This window comes from Gambusia affinis, linkage group LG03 (assembly GCF_019740435.1).
Source record: "Gambusia affinis linkage group LG03, SWU_Gaff_1.0, whole genome shotgun sequence".
Classification (NCBI taxonomy): Eukaryota; Metazoa; Chordata; class Actinopteri; order Cyprinodontiformes; family Poeciliidae; genus Gambusia; species Gambusia affinis.
This window is the reverse complement of record NC_057870.1, coordinates 18,438,660-18,463,289: the sequence shown is the minus strand read 5'-3', so window position 1 is coordinate 18,463,289 and position 24,630 is coordinate 18,438,660. Positions and strand designations below refer to the sequence as shown.

At 38.2% G+C, this 24,630-nt stretch overlaps 2 protein-coding genes across 9 annotated transcripts; both read left to right on the top strand.

The window, feature by feature from the left end:
- Positions 1–35: 35 nt before the first annotated feature.
- On the top strand, positions 36–3,601 carry prxl2c (peroxiredoxin like 2C). The gene is made up of 7 exons (XM_044110594.1): positions 36–112; positions 1,371–1,636; positions 1,892–1,960; positions 2,124–2,177; positions 2,867–2,972; positions 3,157–3,291; positions 3,376–3,601. Exons 2-7 carry the CDS (start codon positions 1,439–1,441, stop codon positions 3,504–3,506), a joined length of 693 nt encoding a protein of 230 aa, XP_043966529.1. The 5' UTR covers positions 36–112; positions 1,371–1,438; the 3' UTR covers positions 3,507–3,601.
- Positions 3,602–5,104: 1,503 nt separating this feature from the next.
- Positions 5,105–24,270, top strand: cdc14b (cell division cycle 14B). 8 transcript variants are annotated; one of them, XM_044110588.1, is made up of 16 exons: positions 5,110–5,538; positions 6,692–6,782; positions 9,155–9,230; positions 9,723–9,815; positions 9,928–10,004; positions 11,014–11,080; positions 11,170–11,320; positions 11,412–11,642; positions 11,735–11,873; positions 13,230–13,395; positions 13,538–13,635; positions 19,630–19,677; positions 19,755–19,880; positions 21,343–21,511; positions 23,571–23,636; positions 23,733–24,270. In XM_044110588.1, the coding sequence occupies exons 1-15, from the start codon at positions 5,430–5,432 to the stop codon at positions 23,592–23,594; spliced, it is 1,665 nt and encodes a 554-aa protein (XP_043966523.1). In that variant the 5' UTR covers positions 5,110–5,429; the 3' UTR covers positions 23,595–23,636; positions 23,733–24,270. The 8 variants fall into 8 exon arrangements, 6 of the variants coding, with proteins under 6 accessions (XP_043966527.1, XP_043966523.1, XP_043966528.1 ...); XM_044110590.1 differs by lacking the exon at positions 5,110–5,538 and adding an exon at positions 5,602–6,532; XM_044110592.1 differs by lacking the exon at positions 21,343–21,511 and having other exon boundaries at positions 5,108–5,538.
- Positions 24,271–24,630: the final 360 nt, after the last annotated feature.

Sequence of the window (24,630 nt, the reverse complement as noted above, 5' to 3'; positions counted from 1 at the left end):
TGCTGCTCTGCAGGATAACACTTCCGCACCGAGAGGGCAGAGCGAAGGAAGCCGACGAGGGCGATTTGGAAATCCAAACGAGGCCAAAGTTTCATCTCGCATTTAGACGATGGTAAATGAACATTAACAGTTTTATTCCTGAGCTAAATGCCGGTAGAATACTGACTTTACTAATAGTCCATACTCTACACAATTAATGCAAAACAAAGACTGAAAACAAAATATTAAGATGCACTATTTACGAGCTATTCCATCTCAAACAAGCTTCAAATTTAATAAATTATTGTTAATAGAGTTAGCGATGTTAGTATTTTTATGTATAAGCTAAGTTATAGTATGAACTGTTAATATCTTTTTATATATTATCCATTAATATTGAATAACTTAAAGGTATTACTCTGTAAAAAGAAGGATTTGTCATGTGGAAAAACATGATAGTAAATATTGTTTTGCCATTGCCACATCCACAAATGTGTATTTTATAAAGATTTTATTGAAAAGCCAACAAAAATGTGGTGTATGCTTTTCTTTATTTTTAACAAAGTAAAAATCTGAAATTGTCTAGTTTGCATAGTATGCCCCCTTTACTAAATAGTCCTCTAAATAGTCGTAAAAGACTTTAGATTTAATTTATTGGGTAGGGGGAATGCACATTAAATAACATTTCTGTGAATGTACAAGAATTACCCAAAAGGCTGGACAGAGGGGTATCTATGGAGTGAAATTAGTCTCAAAATACCTGTGCGTTTGTAAAAAATATCTGTGCATGTGTAATACTGGATTTGTAACTTGTGTAAGCATCTTTTCACTCCATAGGTTTCATCTTCCAACAGGACTGTGACTGTATAGACAAAGTTATAGTAGCTTGGTTTGGAACAATGCATGTATTTGTGTTCAATTGTTCAGTCAAAGTTCAGTTTTCAGTACAATTTAGAAACTCTGAGAGAACTTGGAAATTGTTCATCCCTCAATCTGATTGTGTTTGAGTTATATTGTAAAGAACCACCGCAGGCAAAGATGTAATTTTATTGATTTGCAAAGGTAACCACAGAAGGCACTTTTGCAAAAGTATTGATTGAGTGTAGCTTAAATAAACACACCTCACTTTTATTTTTTCTAGTAAGAATAAGAACTTGCATAGACAACATTATCATGTCTATGTAGTTAAAAATGACAAACAGTCAGATATTTTTAATGAATAAATACATGACAAATCGAACGTTCTTCTGTTCTATACAAATTCCAAAATACAGCTGTGTTAAATTACCTCTCTCTCTCTCTCTCTCTCTCTCTCTCTCTCTCTCTCTCTCTCTCTCCCTCTCTCTCTGTCTCTATCTCTCTCTCGCTCTTTCTTTTCCATGGGCGTGAAGTTTCACTTCCCAGCTCCTCCAGGCTGAGAGGCAACTCCCGAAATAGCGCTGCTTGCTGGGAAGACTGCATGCAGGGGAAAAAAATGGCTGAATTGGTCTCGCCGGTTACTCGACAGGTTTCTACGGAAAAGTGGAAAGCTGGAACCCCAATTGTCGATATCAACCTTAAAGATGTCGAGGACTGTTTGATTTACGACCGCCGTGGAGTCTCTTTCCTTTTCAAGAGTTTATATCAAGATAGCAAATCGGTCATTATTTTCGTCCGGGTAAGAAAATAAAACTTTCTGCCGCTTGTTTAGTTAGTTAGCCGAGTAGAAGCCTCATAATGGATATTGCATCAGGTGGCCCTCAGCTCCTACTGTACACATACACAGTGGATTTCTCATTTTGTGGCGAAAACAGGAATAAAACACTCACACAGAGGAAAACGAAGTGCTAAATAAACAAAGTTTTTAGATAGTTTAAAACTCGTTTTCTCACAATACATGCGTGTAAATGCCACACACCATCTGTCCACGCAGAATTTCTTGTGCTACAGCTGCAAGGAGTATGTTGATGATTTAAGCAAAGTGCCAAGAGGAGCGCTGGAGGTGAGTCCTGACATGTAGGACGTGCCTACATTCCTATGGTCTATCAGATATTTTGTTATTTATTATGGTGATACCATAATGTTGTAGTGTTATGGTGACAACTTAAGTAAATATAAATTGGGTTTATTGATGAAATACCAGTTTTTGCTATATGTCTGTGCAGGAGGCTGGAATAAGACTGGTTGTTATAGGTCAGTCTACTCATCAACATATAGAGGTAATAAAGTCAATATTGTGTTAATGCCAGTACTGTGTGACATTGTCTCAAGAATTGTATGACTTTACACTTAAAACTGGTATTTGGAATTTTATATAAATGTTGTATGTACATACATGGGGCCCTGCAAAAGTTTTCACCCCCCTTGAACCACATATTGTTATGTCACAAACTGCAATGTATTTTATTGGGATTTTATGTGAAGGACCAACACAATAGTTCACTTGTAAATTGGAAGGGAGATTATGCAATCTCAGAGTCTGAGCTATTTCAGAAAAGAAGACAATGTCAGTCTCCAAATGTGCAAACCTGGTTGAGACACCCCTCAAAACAAAAGGTGGCTCCACAATATATTCATTTATAAGGGATGAACACAATTGCCTTTTTTAGATCTGAATTTATACACATTTTTGGAATTTCTGCATAATTTTCCTTAAACAGCTCAACTCTGCATTATTGTATTTGTGTAATATTCCAATAAAATACATTCTCGTTTAAAGGGTGGAAATGTAAAGAAGTGAAAGAAATACAAATACTTTAAAATGTTTCACCTGTTATTTCTATGCCATTTGTCCTAAACTAAAATCATGTCAGCTTTATTTATTTATTTATTTATTTCTCCATAACGGATTCATTTTTAAAAATTCATTTCTGAATAAGTTGTTTGTGCTCCTCTACATCTAATCCAGCCTTTCTGCTTGCTGACGGGCTATTCTCATGAAATGTATGTGGATCCAGAAAGGTCAATTTACCTAAAGCTTGGGATGAAAAGAGAGGAGACGTTCACAGACTCTGGTAATATATTTATGAGAGTTTAAAGTGTTTCTGCTAGTGTTAGATTAAAAAGAAAGTACACCCTCAAAAACATGCAGATAGGCTACATACAATATACATAAGCCTAAAGAATAAAGAGAATGTAATTTCTTTATGACAAAACTGGATAATTACATTTTTCACTGAGATGTGCTTTTGTAACCAGCGCTGCCCAGTCCTCATGTGAAGTCTGGTTTATTTATGGGCCAAATAAAGAGCATATGGAGGGCTATGACCAGCCCTGCCTTTGATTTTCAAGGTGATTTGCATCAACAAGGTGGAGCCATCATTGCAGGACCAGGTAAAGTGTAATCTCTTAGGCTTCAATCATACAGTTTTTCTTCTTTTATTTACTTTTATTTTTCTTCTCTTCTGCTCTCTGCAGGCTCTCAAGTTCATTTTTGTCACTTTGATATGAACCGACTGGATCACATGCCCATCACCTGGCTCCTCCAACTAGCTGGAGTTCAACAGAGTCTGGACTTCAGTCCTAAACCAAAAATTATGCATGTGTAGCATTAATTAATTCGGGATTATTCATTTCCTGTATGCCGCTAGATGTCTTCTTTTGTTTCTGTTTATGAAGTAAATTAAAGCTCCTATGTTACCAATATGACTTTCCTGTCTGTCAGGGTTCAGTGGTTAATATTTTAACCTAGTGTCACTTTTAGCCTGATCTTATCAGGATATAGATACAAACTACAGTAGAACTAAAATGTTTTGTTTACTGAAATTGGAAAAGTTCCCAGAACTATGGGAATGAGTTCAAAGCAAAAAATTTTAAAACTAAATGTTTAAAATGTGAAAAGACGACCAAATATCAGGAAAAATGAGATAGTGATAACTAGTTCTGCCAATCAGCATAAGTTATAGAACTGAATATGCAAAATATTTCATTCTTGGTTTACACGCCATATTTTCTTCAGCCAGTGTGTTCTCAACATTTGTATAGATTGCATTTATTCACACATGTCAAAGCAAAAAGTAGAATTTCTTTTTTGTCGTTTTACTTTTTAAAAGAAACCACAGTCCTTGGCAAAGTGGCTACTTTGAACCTTTTTACATTGTGTCACATTTCAGTTTACTTTCATGCAATTTCCTTTGACTGACCAACTTAATGTTATGAATAATTGTGATGTAGCAGAGAAATTATAATGTGTGTTTAAAAAACTGTGAAGTGCATTTGTTTCTAGGCCCTCTGAAAAAAACAGTTGCTATAACTACTATTTAATGCCAGTGTTTGAGGGGAAGGCCTAACCAGTTGTGAATACTGAGAGACGGCCAGTTTGTATATTCTTTTTTTTATTTTTTTTTATTGCAAGATACATCAATCTCACTCAAACTTGGGAGTGTCTTAAAAATAAATTTTTCAAGCGAATGAAATTATACAGATGGGTTCTGTAGTGCATGCGGCTTATTTTATTTAGAAGCATGAGAGTAAATGAAAAGAGATGGAATGGTGCTATATAATATTGCAGCAGCACAAATTATAGGAAATTTCTGATAAAATGTATGATTACAGCACAAATGACTCCATACAAATGTACAAATAGAGTAGGGTTATGCAATAGGATTTTACAAAAGTGAGCAGTAACACTTTTATAGAACCCTACAAAAGTGAATTCAAATGCAAGCCACACTTTTCAGATTATTATTTCCAAAAATATTTAAACAATCTTCCTTCTATCTAACAAATAAGCACTACTTAGTTGATCTATCATACAGATTCCCAATTAGATGCTCTTCATGCAAGTTTGTTTTCATAATGTGAGAAAGTCTTTGCTAAAAGTATTCACGGCTTTCAACAGGTATGAGAACTACTTGAAAGAGTTTTTTGAGCTGAGTTAGTTTTTTATGTTGGCTTTGTTGATTTTCTATGATTCCATCCAGAACCAGTCTGTTTCTATTGACTGGTTGCACTCTAAAATTGCACTCTGGTGGAGTGCAATTTTAGAACTGTACTTTGAGTAAACGTACCGTTGTACTGACGTTTGTATTAATCTTTTAATGTTTTTTAATCATATTATCAAATAAAATGTTATCTCCCAGCTTCACTTCATTTTTATCACATCCCAGGTGTCTGGTGAGGTGCATCCAACTTCCCCTGATCTAGTGTCTTTGGAATGGTTTTTGTAAACTGCAAAACTAAAGCAACTGATCAGCTAAGGGTGGGCTCTGGACATATAATCCTGATACGTCACATGCAGGGGATTCGGAAAACAGAAACCTGCCCCTGTTCAAAGACGTCACCACCACAGAGAGCCAACTCAACCTCGGTTTGACACAGAACACAACACAAGCACACACAGAGAGGCTGCACCGGGAGCGCAGGAGCCAAGCCATGTCACGTTAACAGCAACTGGGGGACTGCGGAGGCGGCATCGGTGGCAAACTCTTCGCTCGGGAAATGTCCTTCATGCTGCAGCTCCCGAGGAGAGAATGAAGCGCAAAAGCGAGAAGAGGCGAACCGAGTCGAGGAAAAAACGCCGCGCAGCCCACAGCAGCTCGGAGGCGGAGCTAAGCTCTGATATTTACATTGAGATAACAGGTAAGAGGGGTCTGCACAGTGAACCCTGTCAACTTTCAGCCCACTTGGCCAATGCTTTGAGACCTGCGTACACTGTGTCCTTTTAAAACGCAGCACTCCTTGATTTTCTTCAGCTTTTTTCCCCCCAATATGGCGACACCCTGTGTCCTTTACGGGCCAGAGGGTTTGTAGGGAGTTACCTTTAAAACAAATACCCAAAATGTAATTGATGTTTAGTATTTATTCTAGTCCAATCAGTCACGCTTGAAATTCATTATCTCCATGCGTCTCCTTTAGCCGATCGTGTTTATTTCACGCATGTGCACAAGGGCGGTGCTGTGGTGTGTTAATGCTGATAATAAACAGCTTCTCTTGATAATGATTTTCAAATGTTTATGACGTTTCCTGGTTCCAGTTCATCCTTCATGAGCTCAAGTCTGACAGAAAGAGGTTTGTCTTAAGTGGAAATCGCAAAGATGACTGGCTGACGGATCGTCCTAGCAACCGCTTTGGCAACTATCCCGGGGCCTATCACGTCGCTCATGTGGAGAACTTTAAACTAAAACGGGCGGAGACCGAACTCAAATAACAGTGTCTTCCTCCAATCAAATGGCATCCTGGATCTGTCTCAGCCAATAGCGTGCCGGGGAGTTCTGAGAAGGAGGAGTCTCCCGCGGAGAGAAAGTGGGAGGGGGATCAGTTTTAGCAGAGTGCGCACTTGTACTCTAAAGACTCCTTCGCTCTTCGGATGGTGACTTTCTTCTTTTTCAGAACAGCTCAGGATCAGGAAATAAAACTTCTTTTTGCGAAAAGTTTTTTATACAACTGATTTTACCTTTTTTTAAAAAATAAATAAATAAATAAAATAACAGAGCACAGTTCACGTGTAAAAATTACTTGCATGTTTTCGTGAAGGAATCCGCTCCGTACCTATAGGTGGAAAACGTCATGTTCGGATCTGCTCGCAAAATGACCTCAGACGATGTTTCCTCCAGATGCATCGCGTTTATTAAGGGTATGTTACCAGAAATGTTAAATAAGTTATGCTGGAAGTGCTGCTGTCCTACTTGGAATGGATGAAAGGAGTTATATAATGACAAAAGTAATTAATTTGGACCTTTTTTTGTGTCCCTGCCCCCTTCTTCGCTCCTTCCTTCCTTTCTTCTCTCCTCAGATCAACTATATTTTGCCATACTTCATCAAAAGATCAAGAGCACAGCTGACCGACACTGTTTTTGCGTAGATGAAGAGCTGGCATATGAGAAGTGAGTTCTTTGCAGTGCAGTGCAATATTTCCGTACTTTGCCCTTTGACCTTCTGCTTCTTTGAGTGCAGAGTTTTAAAATAGATTTACAATAGTGTTATTGCTAGAAAATATTTAAACTGTATTACATTATGTGGTTTTATGCTTTTAATTTTCAAGTGTATTTATGGGGAGTTCTATTAATTTCCACGCTGAAATTAAGAACTAGGTGACAAAGTGAAGGCTGTGCAACTCAAAGTTGCTCAAGAGTGATGACGTTACATTGGAAATGCTGAACTTGGACGTCAGTTCATAAAAGTGTCCACCAAAGACAATCTACAGATTGCACTTATTTACATGAAGCAAGGATATATGGCAAACGTAACACATAGTGGTTGGACGAGAAGTGTAAATACTCAACAGCAAACACTCGCTTTCTTATTTGACTCAAGACAGAGAGAAAAGAAATGTTGCTAAATCTACTATAAAACAACAAAACTCAAACATTTAATGACCTAAAAAGCATTCTGCTCTTAAACAACACCTACAGTCGCTTCAGTTTGTTCTCTTTGCTCCTGTTTTTGAACAAACATGCCATGAACTGAGTTGTGTCCTCGTCCCTTAGTTTTAGGGTGTGTTTGTTTTTTCTTCCCTCAAATCCACAATTCCAATTGTTTCATTATCCTGGAGAAAAGCATGCTTTAAATGAAGACCGATTTTAAAGGGTGAAGAGAGATCTGTCCTCCTTACATTTATTTATTTCCATAGAGATCACCCACGTTTCCTGGATAGATTGTTCGAGCACTTTACAGTAATTACTGCATATCTTTACAACATGTTCCTATTGAAAATATTTTTCTGTCAAGAAAACAATCAGTTTTATGAATACAGTGTATTTGAAACCTTGTCATCATCCATAATGGTAACACCTTCCTGTTTTAGTTAGCATGACTTTGAGGGTTCCTTGTTTCAAATAAGTGTATTTCAATGATACTCGTCCACTTTAAAACAGTGGAAAGGCTGCTTCTGATTTGTCCATGTTTAATACTTTAAAGATTTGTTTTCAAAATCTAAAAATATAATGACACCAGCTTTTTACCTCTGTAGTTCTTTGGTAACCTTAAGGGGCTCCAACTTATTTAGTAAGGAAAAGTATTGAATTTGATTAAAACAAATTTTTTTATATGGACAAAAATAATTAACATGGAAAAATTTGTTTTCCCCAGACTTTATTGCCCTTATAATTTCAACAACAACAAAAAATGCTCCATGTAGCAGAGTTGTATTTCTGAAGTATGTTCAGGTGATGTTTACTGCACTTTACTTTTCTTATTTATTATTTTTAATGTAAATTCTAATTTCTGTTTTTTTTAGTTTTATGTTTACTCTGGTTATTGATTTTTATTTTTGAGGGTTTTTTTCAGCTTCATGTACTTCGTCCTTTGTCTTTTTCTATACTTCACCTATATTGAAAGTGTTTTATAAACACATTTCCTATTACTGTATTTATTATTGTGGCCTCTGCGTAAACTGCTCAAATCTCACAAACAGCTTAATTTAATTGTCTGTTATTTCCAAAAAGGTTTTATTATGTCCTATTTTAATTTATTCAAAATATTATGCCCATAGAACAGATCAAAATTATGAACCAAACTACTGATGGTAGATATTAGTAATTTGTTTTTCTTAAACATATTCCTTATTATTTTTTTAATTCATCATGCGGTTATGAACCAAACAGTGTTCGATACGAAACTTTTCACGTTTTATTCAAAGCATAGTTTTAATAGAGTTAACCTCATGATGTGTTACAAAATACAAATACTGTAAGAAAGACAATAACCTTATAGAGTAACATTTAAGGGCATGTTTTTCTAACATGTTCCTTGTTGTCCACATTATGTAGTACATTTACATAAAATTGTTTAATTATATTTAACAAAGGAACAAAAATACACTGAAAACAGATTGGGGGTCCTGTGATGAAGTGATCCAGAAACTCTCACTACTACAAAGCTGTATACAGTGGAATAATGTAAACAGGTTGCAGCTTCTTTTTCTGCTGGTGGAATAAAATGCTTTTAAAGCAAACAGAATAGCATTTACGTTGCAGCAGTTTCAGGTCTTGTCCCAGAGAGGATACAGCTGACGTGAGGTCCGACTCAGTAGTACAAAAAAACCCCAAAAGAAACAAACAACTCTTATTTTACATTTCTTTCTCCTTTTTTAATTGAAACACTCTATCATTAGAAGCTTCCAAATATACTCATTACTCCTGTCAGTATTTTCACGGTAAGCCCGATGGCGCTGATTCAATCTTGTGACGCTTCCCCAGGGACGGAGGCTGGCTGCATAAATAGCCATTCTTACACTCTCTTTCTTCTCCTCTCGCAGCTTCTATGCGGACTTTGGTCCCCTTAACCTGGCCATGTTTTATCGCTTCTGTTGCAAGCTGACAAAGAAGCTCAAGGTAAAGTAAACTGCAGCAATTAATTACACTTCCTGGAAAAGGAGAGTGGAAAAGAAAACATTGACCAGTCAATATCTATTTATACTTGCAGTGGGCTGTATAAATGGCAGATTTGCTGTGTTTTAGTGTACTAGTTGTTTTACAACTATTGTCAGCAATGGTGCTTGTGAGCCACTTGCTGAGGCAGTTATACCTGGAGGATCCAGTATCTCTGCACCTGTAATTTAATGGTGTTTTTAGAACATTTAATCGTTATCTCGCCTATTTTTAATCATCACCATTTCTGTTGAAGTAAGCAGATGTTACAGCTTAAATAAAAGCACAGTTTTATCAGGGACGTTATCTGTTTTTATGTACTTCTTGGTAAGATAACTTCTGGGTGACGAGGCAGGGCGATAAAACCAAATAATTTGCGCAACTCTTGTGTTCTCCATGTTGTAGTCATTGAGGTTGATTTAACATCTCTTCTGTTATTTGCCATGTTTCGGACAGTCAATTACACTCATGAGGAAGAAGATCATTTTTTATACTTGTGGGGATCAGAAAAAACAAGCCAATGCTGCCTATCTAATAGGATCGTACGCAGTAAGTTTTGCACAAATGTGCATATTTCATGTAGGTGTGGGTGGGTGTCAAATGCCAAAATTGGTATGCAATACAAGAGAGTGCATGCTGAAAAGATCCTTGTCTTGTACAGGTGATGCATCTAAACATGACGCCAGAGGACGCCTACAGCCTGCTGGTATCCAGGAATTCAACTTATCTTCCATTCAGGTAAAAAGCCACCATTTTATTGTTCTTGAACAGGTGTTGTTTTAGCATTACTTCTGTTCAATTGTGTGCTCAAAATATGTTTTAGAGCTGTCAGTTTAAAACAAAAAAATATCTTTTGGTTTGCTTTACAGTATTTCTTTCTCTATAATGTGAAACTGGAAGTCCCAGATTTCTTCAGTGTTTAATGTTTTTGATGGGGCTTTTTGCATGCAAACTCTGTAAACGTTTGGGATTTTCAGGATGGGTGGCTGGGTTGACCAACAAAGAAACAGAAATCCTGTTATGTAGTAAAAGGTAAACAGAAAATAACAACTTCAGAGGAGGATGCACGGAAAGGGGATAATAAACTGGAAATTCATAGCAAGTGAGAAACGTTTAGCATGTTCATCCTACAAAACTCCCTCCAAACAGTATTAACTCCTTGCCGGCTTAGCGTTTTGAGTGTAGATTTCTATCCTCTTCTGACTGATTAGGTTCCTTCAGGGGAAACACTGAATGGAGAAAAACTACCCAAGTTTTTGAAAGGGTCCATGTTATGAAAAGGCGTGTTTTAAACTTTCATCTTTGTAAAGAGATGTAAATTTATGCTTTACTGTAGAAAGAATTGTGGATCACATATACTACAATCTAAGGTGTGGTTATCTGAAATTTAACTAAAATCTATTTATTCTACCAAAACTTTGATTTTTCCATAAAACGTAAAAAAGGGTGAACATTTAAGTCCCAAATGTTTTCCTTTGATGCTAAAGAGAGTTTAGAATGTTTGACATGAAAATGAGTAAATGTGGCTTAATGTTGCTAGTTGAATTTCTTCCATTTCTGTGTCTGTTGAGCATAAATAAAGGATTTATAAAGTATCTTGTCAAAGATCCATATGAGACAGATTGTTTCTTTAGAAAATGAGACAAAGAGAGAATAAAATCAGGAGATCTCTGGAATTAAAGCCAGATGAAATGTTAGAGGATGCTTTTGCAGATCGGTCTCATCATTTTGTTTCTGTACTTCACAGAGACGCCTCGTTTGGAACCTGCATGTACAATCTGGACATTCTGGACTGCCTGCGTGGAGTTCACAAAGTATGGAAATGAACAATGAATACAATTTTCTGTCCTCTGACGCCATGATGCCGATTAAATGAAATCCAATCCCTGTCACCTTCCTTTAGGCCGTGCAGTATGGCTGGTTAGACTTCTCCAACTTTGATGTGGAAGAGTATGAGCACTACGAGAGGGCAGAGAACGGAGACTTTAACTGGATAATTCCTGGGAAGTTCCTCGCGTTCAGTGGCCCTCATCCAAAAAGCAAGATAGAAAATGGTGATTATGCAGAGTATCGGACAAACGTGCCGTGTGTGTGTGTTGTTGCACACAGAGGGCTCTTGGCTTTAATATTCTCCTGTTCCTGCAGGGTACCCTTTACATGCTCCCGAGGCCTACATCCCGTACTTCAGAAAACACAACATCACCACTATCATCAGACTCAACAAGAAGATGTACGATGCGAGACGTTTCACTGATTCAGACTTTGAGCATCATGACCTGTTCTTTGTGGACGGGAGCACGCCGAACGACACCATCGTCAGAAAGTTCCTCAACATCTGTGAGAGCACAGAGGGAGCTATTGCAGTCCACTGCAAAGGTAAAGGCTCTACTCTGAGGCATCTTCATAGCTGCTCTGCATTGTTTGTCTGATGAAGATTATTGCAATGCTTCTACTGCTTTTGTTTCCAGCTGGCCTGGGAAGAACCGGCACGCTTATCGCCTGTTATATGATGAAACATTACGGCCTGACTGCAGCGGAGGCCATCGCATGGATACGGATCTGCCGGCCAGGATCCATCATTGGACCACAGCAAAACTTTGTAGAAGAGTAGGTGTTTATTCAACCTAGATTCTAGTGAAAAAAAAAAAAGAATTAAATGTGCATTTTTAATTTTTTACTTTGACAAGGCTTATAAACCTCACAGGGACACAGAACATAACAAAGTCGTTGTTACCAAGGAAGCTTTAAGGTAGCTGTCTTTGTGCAACAAGACAGGATTTTGCATCATCGATCAGTTTCCATGTCCAATAAAGACGTCTCTTTTGACATGATAATTCTACATTATAAAGATGGCAAAAATCTTTTTGTTTTAATGAATTTGGCCTGAAACTCTTTGTTCATACAGTAGAGAATTGAATTCCTTACTTGGTGAGATACACACACCATGCTGAGTGCCAAGTAGGATAAACAACACATCTCGGCCAGCATCCATGTCCGCTCTCCCTCACTCATTCATCCATACATTGTGGAAATGTCTGCCACAAAGGAACAATTGTTACTTTTAGTAAACGGACTAAAAGGGAGAGGGAACAATGCAAATTACAGAAATATTTTGTACTTTTGTCAACATAATACTATAAGCAAAACAAACCCTGAGCTGGATTTTATTATTGTGCTCCAATACGCACATATTTATTGTGAAAATAGCTTTGACACTCTACGTTTTCCCAGTTTATTGACATTACATAATCTTTAAATGATCCATAGTTTGTTTTTTCTTTCTCTTAATCCACCATGAAAGTTATCTATTCAGTTTCAATCGGCAGAAAAAAAAAAGAAAAATTCATCATGGCTGGGATTTGTCTGTCCTCTGTGAAGAGTATTAGGCCAATGATATGTTTGATAAGTCGCCTTTTATGTAAATGGGACACATTTCCCCTAGAAATATTGGCAATCTGTGAATAATAACTCACATGAAGCTTCCAGGCTTTATATTCTTCTTTGTTGCTCCCTGTATGATATTCTTTTTTCTCTGAAAAGACTGAATATTTCTGCATGTGATTTACTTTTAGACAAAAAAAGAATACCTTTTAACAATTGAATAATTCTATTCCCTTTATTTAATTTTTTTATATCAATTCTATAAATACTGTTAAAAATGCACCTGATGCAGTTAAAGAATCATACTGACTTCTGATATTTACTTTTCCACCTCTAATTTTCAATAACTCACTGTATAGTTGATGTTTGGAGGACAACATGTATGCGCGTGTGTGTGTGTGTTTGTCTTTTTTCCCACGTTGGAGTGACAGCTCTTGTTCAGAAGCCAGTGTTTGATCATAATGGCAAGCGCTGTTTCAAAGGATTATTGTGTCTGGGCAGGTTTTACGAGAAACATAAAACAGAACACTTGATTGTGGTTTGGCAAGAAAACAAATCAACAGAGGTTTGCCCTCCATTCAGGAAGCAGAACAGCCTCTGGGCAGAGGGAGATGTTTTCCGGGAGAAGAAGCTGAACGAGCGGGAAAACGGCAAGACGGCTGTAACCAGGATCCTGTCTGGAGTGGACGACATCACAATCAACAGCAGCAACAAGAACAGGGCATCCAAGAAAGAAGAAATAGAGCTGGTGAGTTTTCAGCGCCTCTTCTACCATGTGCAGATTAAAATACGATTGTGCAGCTGTTGCCTTTACTGTAGTTTCGCGACCTGTAGGAAATGAAACACGAGGAGGTTGAATTTTTCTTGCCAAACGCCTCTTTGTGTTGCAGTACAATGATGAAGATGAGAGAAACGGCGTCACGCAGGGCGATAAACTACGAGCCCTGAAGAGCAAGAGGCAGGCCAGGTCGTCTTCAGGTTCTCTGTCGTAAGTATCCACGCAGTCCGCAAGCACCGTCATGCATCCTCACCCATATGTGTTATAACAGGGTGAAATAAGAGATGGTTTTCCATGTCAGACCATTACATGTATACTCGGGTGTTTTTCAAACCATAAACAGCTTATGCTTTGAAGAGCAGAAAGTGACCACGTATGTCGTTCTTTTTAATTTACTTCATGACCATTTAGTTTGATAAGCTTCTCTTTTCCTCAGTGGTTTCCTAGCACAGTCTGCTGTCCTTTTAAACCAGCTTGTAGCAGCTTGTAGTCCTCCGTTTGACCTAGAATGCCAAGTTCACAGCAGCTGTGATTTTATTACATGTAACTTTTTCTTTGATTTTTTTTTTTATTATTATTATTCTACGGCATGCAGATTACAGTGCTTTGATTGTGATTAGTGAGGGATGAATGACGCATCAAGGAAGGAGCAGCTCAGGTATTATAACAGAGTTATGGACACAGTTGTTTGACACTCGCTCTTCCAGTAGCTCTTAACTTATTTGTTAAGAGCTCGATTTAAAATGGAACAAAAGATGTGGAAGTTAAAGACCAGTTGCAAAGCAATTATGTTTCCTCTTCTCAGAGGTGATTGGGCAGGGAGAGGACACATTGTAGATCTTCCTTGTCACTAGGTTATTCAGTCAAGATGCTCATTATGTAAAAGCCCCTCATTTAATCAAAGGCCAGACTTTGAAGTAAGCTGCATGACTGGGAGTACTCGTATAGTTAACTATTGAAGTAAAAAACAACTCTGTGGCACATAGAACGTTTTTGATTTGCCTTCTGCAGGGACACTGAAGTGCAAAGATGTCTAGATTAGGGAAACATTAACCAGGGCGTAGCTGCGGCTACACTTCCAACACCTTACAATGTCAACAAACAATATTTTTTCCTACTTTCTAGGATCTTTACTTGCATTTTATTGCACAGTATAAGCAATTTTGATATGACTGCTAAACATTGTGGTGACAAACAAGTTTTCTCACGTTTCTTCTTGTTTTTGTTTTTCTTGGAACATGCTACCACCGCTCTCCATGAGCATCTTGGCCAGTAAAACCTTTATGAGGTGCTGGCAGTGAGAGCGCCTCCAATAAGTCAAATTATTATTGGCATGCATAATATTAATCTCAGATCTCACTTGAAATACAGTAATTGACCAAATACTTCATCGTAGCTAGGGCTGTATGACATTAGGAAAACATGCGATATAATTGGTGGAAGTTGCAATAGGAAATTGACTTGCAAGAATTACATGAACAAATAATTAATAAACATTCCTTTCTTTTTGCTTTCTTAAAATAAAAAGAACTTAGTTGTATTTTTTTAATGAATTGACTATATTACATTAGGATCAATGCCAGCATGACAGATTTAAATAATCAATTATTGCTGCTCGTTGTCTTTGTGTTTAATTGTAACCATGAAACTTTTGTGGCTCAATATTTTCTACAGTATTTTCCACCACAATTTGATCCAGATTCTAAACTCCTTACATTTTCCATTTAATTGCACCTTCTCTATTGTCACCAGGAGGCTAATCTGTAAGCAGAGCATGAAGTGAATAAATCTATCTGCTACTAATTCAGCTCCACTCCTTTTTTCTGATAGGTACTAACTGCTGAGCTCACAGCTTTGAAAAGTCACTGAGTGGCATCATAATGGCCTCATTTAGCTTTCTAACTGTGGTTTTTACAGTTAGTAAATATAGAAGTAAGAGGTGACTGAAAAGAGAAAAAAGACGATGAAAAAAAACAACGGTTTGTGTGAATGCAAGCTTTAGCAGAAGCACTACTTTAGCAAGAGCTGTCAACGCATACTCTCTTCCAATCAAATATCCTAAAAACGTCCAACTCCACATCATTTGTGGCCGTATAAATGGAGCTGTGGAAGGATGGGTGTCAGCCTGGCTGAGGATGGTTGACCGGCCTCTGTCCATGTACCCATGTGGCTTTGGCTTTTGTTGTCCCATGTCAGGCAGGTGGTAGTGTTCTGCTGCAGCCTCATGGGCACGGCGTGGCCGATGTGTTGCCTGCCGTTCAAAAGGTAGCAGAGAGAGGCAGAGAGAGGGACAGTGGGGCAGAGAGAGAGGATGTGAGGTTTTGTATGAAGGAGGTAAGTGCACGTCACTTCCTTTTCAGCTTACATCCTCTTCCTGTAGAAATGGTTGCTATGCCAATGAATGGTATGGCTGATCTTGTTTTTTTTGTTTGTTTGTTTTTTTTTTTCTCCTTTCTTTCTTTGGATTACTATGGTGTTAAGTGGATATGCACTTAGTGAATGCGTTTCATTTACACGCCTTTCATTGTCTGCCTGGTGGACGCACCGAGCCGCTCTGCTGCGATTTAAAGGCATACAGTCACTTGCTGAGGTTCTCCAACCCCTCAAATGTTTTTCTGCATTTTGTCACTTTATAGCCACTAACTTCAGTGGGATTTTGTTTGATATTAGATAAATACTAAAAGCACTTTTTTTATCCACAAATATGACTCTGAAAATTTCAGTGAGAAAGAAAGCCATAAAAACCTATGTAAGGGAAATACAACAAAACTAAAACTGCACATCACCTGACAAAAACATCCCAATAGTGAAGCATGGTGGGGGCAACATCATGCTGTGGGGATATTTTTCAGAGTTCTTGTGAAGATGGATGGAGCTAAACACAGGACAATCCTGTGAAAAAAAAAAAGACACAGGACTCATGTGGAGGTTTATTTCCCATCAGCACAGCAACCCTAAATTTACAACCAGAGCTACAACAGAATATTCCATAACATATCAGTATGTTAGTAAGGACCAGTCAAAGTCCAAATGTAGATCAAGTTATTTGTTCTTCAATCTGATTGATATATTTCACAAGGAAGAATTGGCAGAAAGATTTTCAAAAACTAAACATCCTCTTAAGGACTTGGTTCCACATGGTTCTACAAAGTGCCTACTCATTATAGCTTTAATCTTCCACTTAACTTTTACGCACTGTGATTTTGTTTATTGCAGAAAATCTCAGTAAAATGCACTGAAGTTTGTGGTTGCAATGTGACAGAGTGAAAATGTTAGAGCGGTACAAACACCTTTGCAAGGAACTGCATCCCAGATATCTTCTGTCAACTAGGGCCTATAAATAAAGTCCACTGTTGTTTTTACTAGCAGCACCAGTTGTTCAACTGATTCCAGATATAAATAAGATCTGGAATAGCTGAACTGAAGGTTTTGGTTCTTGGCTTGCACTGCTGACTTGGCACTACTCATAAAGTTGTTAAGAAACACTTGAGCCTTTATAAAAACCTGCTGTGGCTACTTCCTGTTTTGGTCAGTTAGATCGTTTTCCTGCACCAAATGTTTAGCTGTAGGTTTTCTCTTTTAAAGTAAATATGCCGCATTCTAATTATTTTTGATTTGTGGCTTAATTTGTGGTTGTGTAAGGACAGTTAATCACAAAACATCATGCATAAATTTCTGAGGGTGAATTGGGGTTAAAAGCAGATTCTTATGCATTCTCAGGGGGATGTTGAGACAGAATAGGAGGTTTACTTGCACTTTTAGGGTGTATGCTGTATCAATGTATATCCTGCTGTACAAACATCTAATTCAGGGCTGAATTTCACCATCTGGCTCCACTGTTTTGCTGTGTAACACTGCAGCGCATGTTCAATTGCAGGGACAATTAGAAGAATGCTTATCCAAACTTTTGCCCATCTCTTCTGCCGTTTTCCATGCATGACATAAAGTACTAAACTCCTTTGGGCACGCACGCATGCACATACCTCAGTTTCGATCACCGTTTCCGTCTGACATGTCATAATGTTGGGCTGGGGTCACTGTCAACTGCCTGTTGTTTTTCCATTGCATTTATGACTGGATCGGCGTTCACATACCACCTAAGCTTTTCACTCCTGCAGGTTTCCAACTCTGTCAGCTTCTATCGAAGTTGGCAGTTTCGTGAAATTAAATTAGATAATCCATACAGTTGAAACCAGATATTTGCATAAACTGTTGTTAAAGAAATAAGCCTTACCTAAGAATGAATCAAAATGCATTTTGATTATTATTTTATTAAGAAATTAAGCAAAGAATATGAGCAGTGACTCCCCTAGCTAGACCAGGGAAGTGAAGAAAAGATGAAGGCGCATCGCTTTTAATATCCACCAGCCTGCTTACAAAGAGGGGAGGAAGAAAAGGAAGTATCCCACCAGTATCAGTTTACTACCCAACTCTGCAGCTGCAGACTGTCAAACAAAGTTCAGAAATACCCTTTATTATGTGTTTCCAGCGAGCTGCCGCCAACATGAAGGGTGCTTTATAGATCAAATTGATTGATTGCTTGATTGATTGAAATAAAAGGTTTTGTCACAACGCTGTGTAAGGAGAAACAATGTTTCTCACTGACTGGTTAATGCTTAATCAGACTTGAACATTTCCTGTTTTTGGCCAATTAGTATTAATACAATCATCTATATTTGTTAAATAGCAAAAATAATGAGTGATATTAAAAACCTTCATTAAATTCAGCCAGACTGTAGCATTTATGTCTTGAAATTATTTGTTTCAAGACGCATGATCTGAAGCCAGTAGAGGTTTTTTTGGGCAGAGTTAAAAAGGTGTGTGTGGTGTGTGTGTGTGTGTGTGTGCGTGGGCGTGTGTGTGTGTGCGTGGGTGTGTGTGTGTGTGTCTAGACAGAGTACAAAGCAGGCTCGGTTACATCGGTTCTGCAAAGAGGAATGGACCAAAATTCTAGCGAACTGTTGCTGAAAAAATACTAGAAATATTTGACCTAAGTAATCCAGCTTAAAGGGAAACCCAGCAAATACTAAAGAAATGCATAAGTTTTAAGAAATTTTAATGTTTAATCATTTAACAAACGGAAACTATTGGTATTCATAATTTACCTTAAACAAGAAAAGTATGAATTTATTGCCCAATGGTGGCAAAATAAATCCTTTTTTTTTACAGCGTATGTCAACATCTGGTTTCAACTGTTCCAAAATTCATGTTGGGTTTCACATTGTTTGAGAAGTCTGAGAATTATAATAGTCTACTTTGTGTAATGAAATACATTTACTCTCATGTTCAATTCGTTTCTGCACTTCAAGTCAATTATGGGGACGTGCGGGTGTCGACTGCTGTTAAACAATGTCTGCAATGTTAGAATATCAGAACAAACTCCAGCCATGTGGGACGATTGGATGCAAGACTTTGTGAAGAGGGTGTTTCATCTAATCCAGTCCCAGTGGAAAAGCACAACATGAGAGGCCTTGTGTCCTGCCCAGACGTCTCTTGTCTCTCCTTCCTTTTTTTTTTTCCCCCTCCGTTTGCTCTTGTTGTTGGATTTGTCCTCCTTTCAGATGGCTGGTAGCCATGCTGCTCTCCCTGTGTAGCCTTGCCCTGTGGTGGATTGTGTATGGCTTCCCTTCTTCCATCCTGCATTTCTGTATAGACGGGTTAGGATTTCTCTGAGTTCTGCCGCCCATCAGCGCCCCTCCCCCCCCAAACCTGTCCTGCCCCTCCTTCTGGAGCTCTAACTGAGAAATGCTGTAAGTGAGCCCCTGGTCTCTTCTAATTCCCAACCCCAATTAAAAATTTGTTCAGAATCATCCTCTTCCTTTATTCTGTCGTTTGTTAAATCTTAAATCCGATCAGCAGAGCCAGTTTTGTTTTCAATCACACACATTGTCCTTGTCACCATTTTTCCTCTTTATTGATTTATTCCCATAGACATTCCTGTCACCTTGCCATGCTTTGCCGTTTATTGTGTTGGCTTCCAACTGTCAGTCAAATCATGTTTATTAAGACGAGAATTTGCTCCATTGATTTATTTCTAGTTTACTAACATAACCTGCCTGCTAAATGCAAAAAGCTTCATTAATTTGAATGTATTTTTGCTAGTTTCCATGCAGCCCCCCCCCTCCTCTCTGACCCTCAAATCAGTCATTTATTTTCCGATTCAAACTCCCAGAGATTTATGTCACACTATGCATGTCTTTGCAGACAAGAAGAGAACAAAATAAACACCAGGTCGTCTTCGCAGTCCCTCAGGTAAAAAGTGCAGCTCATGTAATGAAGACGTAAAAGATGGCGTTGACCAACAGATGTGGCTTTATCTGTCTGTGCAGCAGGGTGATCACACAGGACAGTGTTGAGGGCTGTAAGACCAGTGTCAGCGCCCTGGCTCTGTCTGACCGCTCAGACAGCAGGAAGAGGACCAGAGCATCTCTGCCAGCTAACGCAGTAGGAGGAAGGTCGGTTTGATTCCTAACACATATTAACCAAAGTAACACACAATGAGGAGATACAAGAAATGTCTTCCTGTTGATAGAAAAAAAAAAAACTTGTGTATTTTTTATGTAAAAGAGTACCATGAATGTGTTCAATGGTTTTTTTTCCATGTGGCAACAACACAGTTGAGGAGCAAATCCAGAGGCTATAGCCACTCGCACAGCGTCTTTCACTATTATTCATCAAACTTTTTCACATTTCAGTGCAATTTAATGTGTTAGACCAAAATAAAGTGGCAAATAATGGCAAAGTCTAAGGAAAAGAATGCATGATTTTCTAAATATCTCGCAAATAAAAATCTGAAAGGCGTAGGCTTCAGTTGTGTTCTGCTGCTCTGACTGGTTGTAGCTCATGCTGGAGCGTTTATCTCCTTCAACTAGACTAGATGGAGAGCTTCTGTAAAGGGCATATTTAAGTAATGCTACAGATTCTCAGTTGGCTTTAGGTCTGGACTTTGACTGGGCCATTCTAATATGAATATGTTCTGTGAACACATTCACATTCATTGTAATATGAATGTGTTCTGATCAACACCATTTCATTGTAAGCCTTGTTGCATGTTTGGGGTCCTGGTCTGGCTGGAAGGTGCACCTCCACCCCAGTCTAGCCTTTTGTCAGGTTTTACTTCAGGGTTTTTATGTGTTAGATTTCTTTTATAATTCCTTGAGTGTGTTCACTCATGTTTTCTTGGAGGGGAAAACATATTATACTTCATTCAGACCCATGAACTACATCTGTCCTTGGGTGAGTTTCCCAGTCTCTGTTCTGCAACACTGTCTTCCTGTCTAGAGTGTTATGAACAAGCAGCCTGTTGTGCCTCACTAAACCTTCAACTGACTGGGATGGTTCATGGTTCTCATGTTTTTCTGTCCGTGGAATCTGTGGGAAAAAGCAGCTGTTCATGCTGCCTTCAGGCATACGAAGCTCATTCATCCACTTTGCTCCAGCAGAAACGTTCTCCCACAGCTTGTAAGCTTGAAGAAACCTCCAATTTGTTTTCCGACTCTGACCAGCTTCCTTTTCCTTGCTAAAGAAACCTATCCTGACAGCATGATGATTCCTTTATCATGTGTCATTGTAGGATTGGTGTGATGAAGATGAAAATTTTTCATTTTGCACACATCTGGTGAAAACACAGTGTTTTTCCTTTGTCCCATACATGGCTGTAAATATGCTGATGCTCCACTTACTCTGAGATCTTTGCAGAACAGCCGCAAAAATGTTTAAAAATCATGTATTTCCTTCAGCTTTACACTTATCCACAACTTTGTTAGTCTGTGGCATAAAACTCCATTAAGTACCTCTTAGAAGTCTAGCTGCAACAAGACAAAATGTGAGAAAGTTAACATTTAAAAGTATGAATACTTCTGCAAGACGCTGAAGATCCCTGTGGAGCACATTAACAGCTTTCCTTCTCTCTACCAGCTCCCTGAGCCAAACCAGGCTGGTCAGGTCCCTAGGCAACCTGCATGTAGTGGCTGGCAACAGCGACCCAATGTTCTGTGAGCCGTGTGGCAGCCATAGAGACACGGCCAGTCTCAGAGCCAACACGAGCGCCCTCATCAACTTAAACGCAGCACAGGGACACCTGCAGGCAAGCTCCCTCAGACACACTCTGAGCCCAGCAGAGATCTGGGGCTGCAATTATATGCAAAAACACATTGCTGGCTTTTTACTTCAAAGACAGAAAGATGTTTGGCTCCTCCTACTCGATGTTTCAACTTTTGAATTTGTTGAGTTTCTGATGAGGCAGGGAGATCCATTTTTCCCCTCTATGCCAAATGTCTCTTGACATTTGGCATAGTTTCTGAGTAGACCTATTAGCATTCATACCTTTTATCAAAGGCCTGTACATTATACATAGTAAAATTCAGATACTTATTATTGGTGCTCATAATTTACTACTGATCACCACAATGCAGCTCCTCTAGTTCTAAAAAACCTCTAAACAATGAATCTGTTCTTCAATGTTTAATGATGGAAAACAGGCAAAAATTCAACTCAGTTGTACTTTCACTGCACTGTATTTTAATTTGCACATTCTACATGCTGTAGGCACATTACTATTTTGCACAGTAATATCATCGCTATGTATTTATTAATTATGTAGTTGCTCTCATTGCCGTGGTCAGTCATTTGTTTTTCAAAGCCCTCAACAAACTTTACATTTAATCAAGAAGTGAAACTGTTGTTTTGCCACTGCAGTACTGTACCTAGAAGTATTAAAAATAAGCTCTTAATTTAAATAAGGGTGTATGGACAGGGGATAAATATAAATGGTTGCAAGATGACTTGATTTGTCCAGAAAAAACACCTGCATTTTTTGCCTTTTCATGCAAAAGACAAAAAATGTTACAAAAAAACGCAGCTCTAATATAATTTCTTGTTTAAAGTACTTGTTGAATATTAGGCCAAATAGTGATTGAAAGATTGAGTAGGAGGTGCCAAAAGTGTATTTTTCTATTTAGATTCTAGCTGTCAGATGGATAGAGAAATCCCATCAGATTTCTCTAGTCAGAAGTCCAGAGACTCTGTTTACTCTTTTCTTTTGATTTGCTGCACAGTGCCTGAGCTACGATAAAAAAGAAAAAACTCACATAGCCCACCACTGAAACTTTATTTCAGTAATTGTGTCAAAAAGTGAAACCAGTTAACGTCGCTACTAATTACACAGTGATTCAAACCCAAAAGTTGTTTTCTCAGAAAATGACATAACAGAAGACTGAAGTATATAAAAGGAAGGAAAATAAAGAAGCTGGCTGTTCAAAGGGCTTAACCCAGGCATATTAGTGGAAAATTAAATGGAAGATAAAAGTGTGATAGAGGAACAAACATAATCAACAGCAGTAGCTGCAGCCTCGGGAGGGTTGTGGGGCAAAGCGCACAGAAGACGAACCCACACAGATTTAACGCCTCCATGCCGGACTGCGTTGATGCTGTAATTCATGCAAAAACAGCCCCATTGAAGTATTTAGGGTAAATACTGTACAGTGTATTTGACATTTCACACTAGGTCCATATTTATGCATTAAGTTTCCTCTCCTTAATAACCTTGTGTAATTCTCTAATTTTCAGGGAAGCTGAATAACAGCCTTTAATTGCTGCAAGCCAGAATAAAATAACTTAGATAAATACTTAAAATGTATCTAGTATCTATCACGAATCTGAGTTTCACTTTTTGAAATGAATTCCTGAAATAGGTAAATTTTTCAATGATGTTGAAATTTATGAAAATGCTGATGGACTAATTTAACAGAGTATCTCTATCAAATATGATTTTTCTTACTCTGATTAAAAATGAGGTGTTAGAAAAAAATGGCTTCTCAGATTCCACTAATCATGCAAACATTTTCTCTGTACTTTACAGCATAAATCTCTCCCTAACATGCCTATAAACTCTAAAATGTCCCATGCCAACACTTAAACTCTTGATGTGCAAAAGTCTCTCGTCTGCAACTTTCTGAATCTTTTCTTGCCCGTTTCTACGTCAGCGTCTGTTAGATTTCGACTGGCTATGGCTTTTCTCGACTTTGCTGCTCACTGTGTGATCTGCCTGTGGCCATCAGCCACTTGTAGTCGTATTTGGCATCCTTTACTTGTGCTCCACTGCCATGCTCACCTTTCCATCTGTTCGTCTTTCTTCCACGCAACAGAGCCGCTGTGTCACGAGGACGTAAAGCTCGCAGCTCTTTGCAATCAATTAGATTTTCCAGGCTATGGTATCTATCCTCATTCCTCTTCAGTTTGCTGTCTTCTGTAATAGTCTTTCCGTGACATCTCTAAATAATTCTGTTTTTTTTCTTCTTCTCTCACAGTCACTCCATACCCAAAGCTAGAGCTCCTCTTCTCCGGTAAACCTGTGAACCTGGAAAAATGCGAAGATATCCAGTCTTTTTTGGAGAAAGGCTGGCATGAATCTCAACTTGATGTGAATGTTTACTGCAGAGGCACAAGATCGTTTTATTTTATTTTTAACAAACACTGCATCATTACATTTTAATTGTGTTTGTTTTTACTTACTGAATCCTTAAGCTAAAGTGTCTGAATTATTGGCACCACAACTAGTATAATAAGTGTAAAGCTCAGAAATTATTGGTTCACACAATCATAGCATGAAGTACTGTGTGCACCGTTATACTGCCATTCAGCATGTTTTGGACAAGGCCTGTCATTTGGCCACCTTTTCAGCTCCTTTGTTTCAAAACTGTACATGTGTCAACATTTAATATACGGTTTGTATATTGTAAATATTTTGTACTGTTAAAATCATGTCATGAAATGGTCCCAACGGGGCCTTTACTCTTTATAATCCTAGAAAAATACAAATTTTAAATAAATTTACTCCCAAATGAATCTAGGTTTTTTTTTTGCACAACATGCTTAGTTACAATGGTCACCCCCACCCCCAAAAAAAAACCACAACTATGGTGGGCTGCATTAATATTCCTCCAAATCTCATTACACAACATTTTATAAATTAAATATTCCTGGGTATCTGATATTTGCAGACACTCCCTTGCCATCATTATGGGTAGCAAATATGCATTCCTCAAACTTTTGGAGGCAACTATTCAGTCCTGGACACGATCTTTGCCTCCTTAATGAATTCCTATCCACAGTTGATGATCCAAAACCCTCTCAAAGCATAAAATCAAGTTTCTCTGTAAATCCCCATGCCATCCAACATCTTATTACCCCACCTACTCTTTAGCC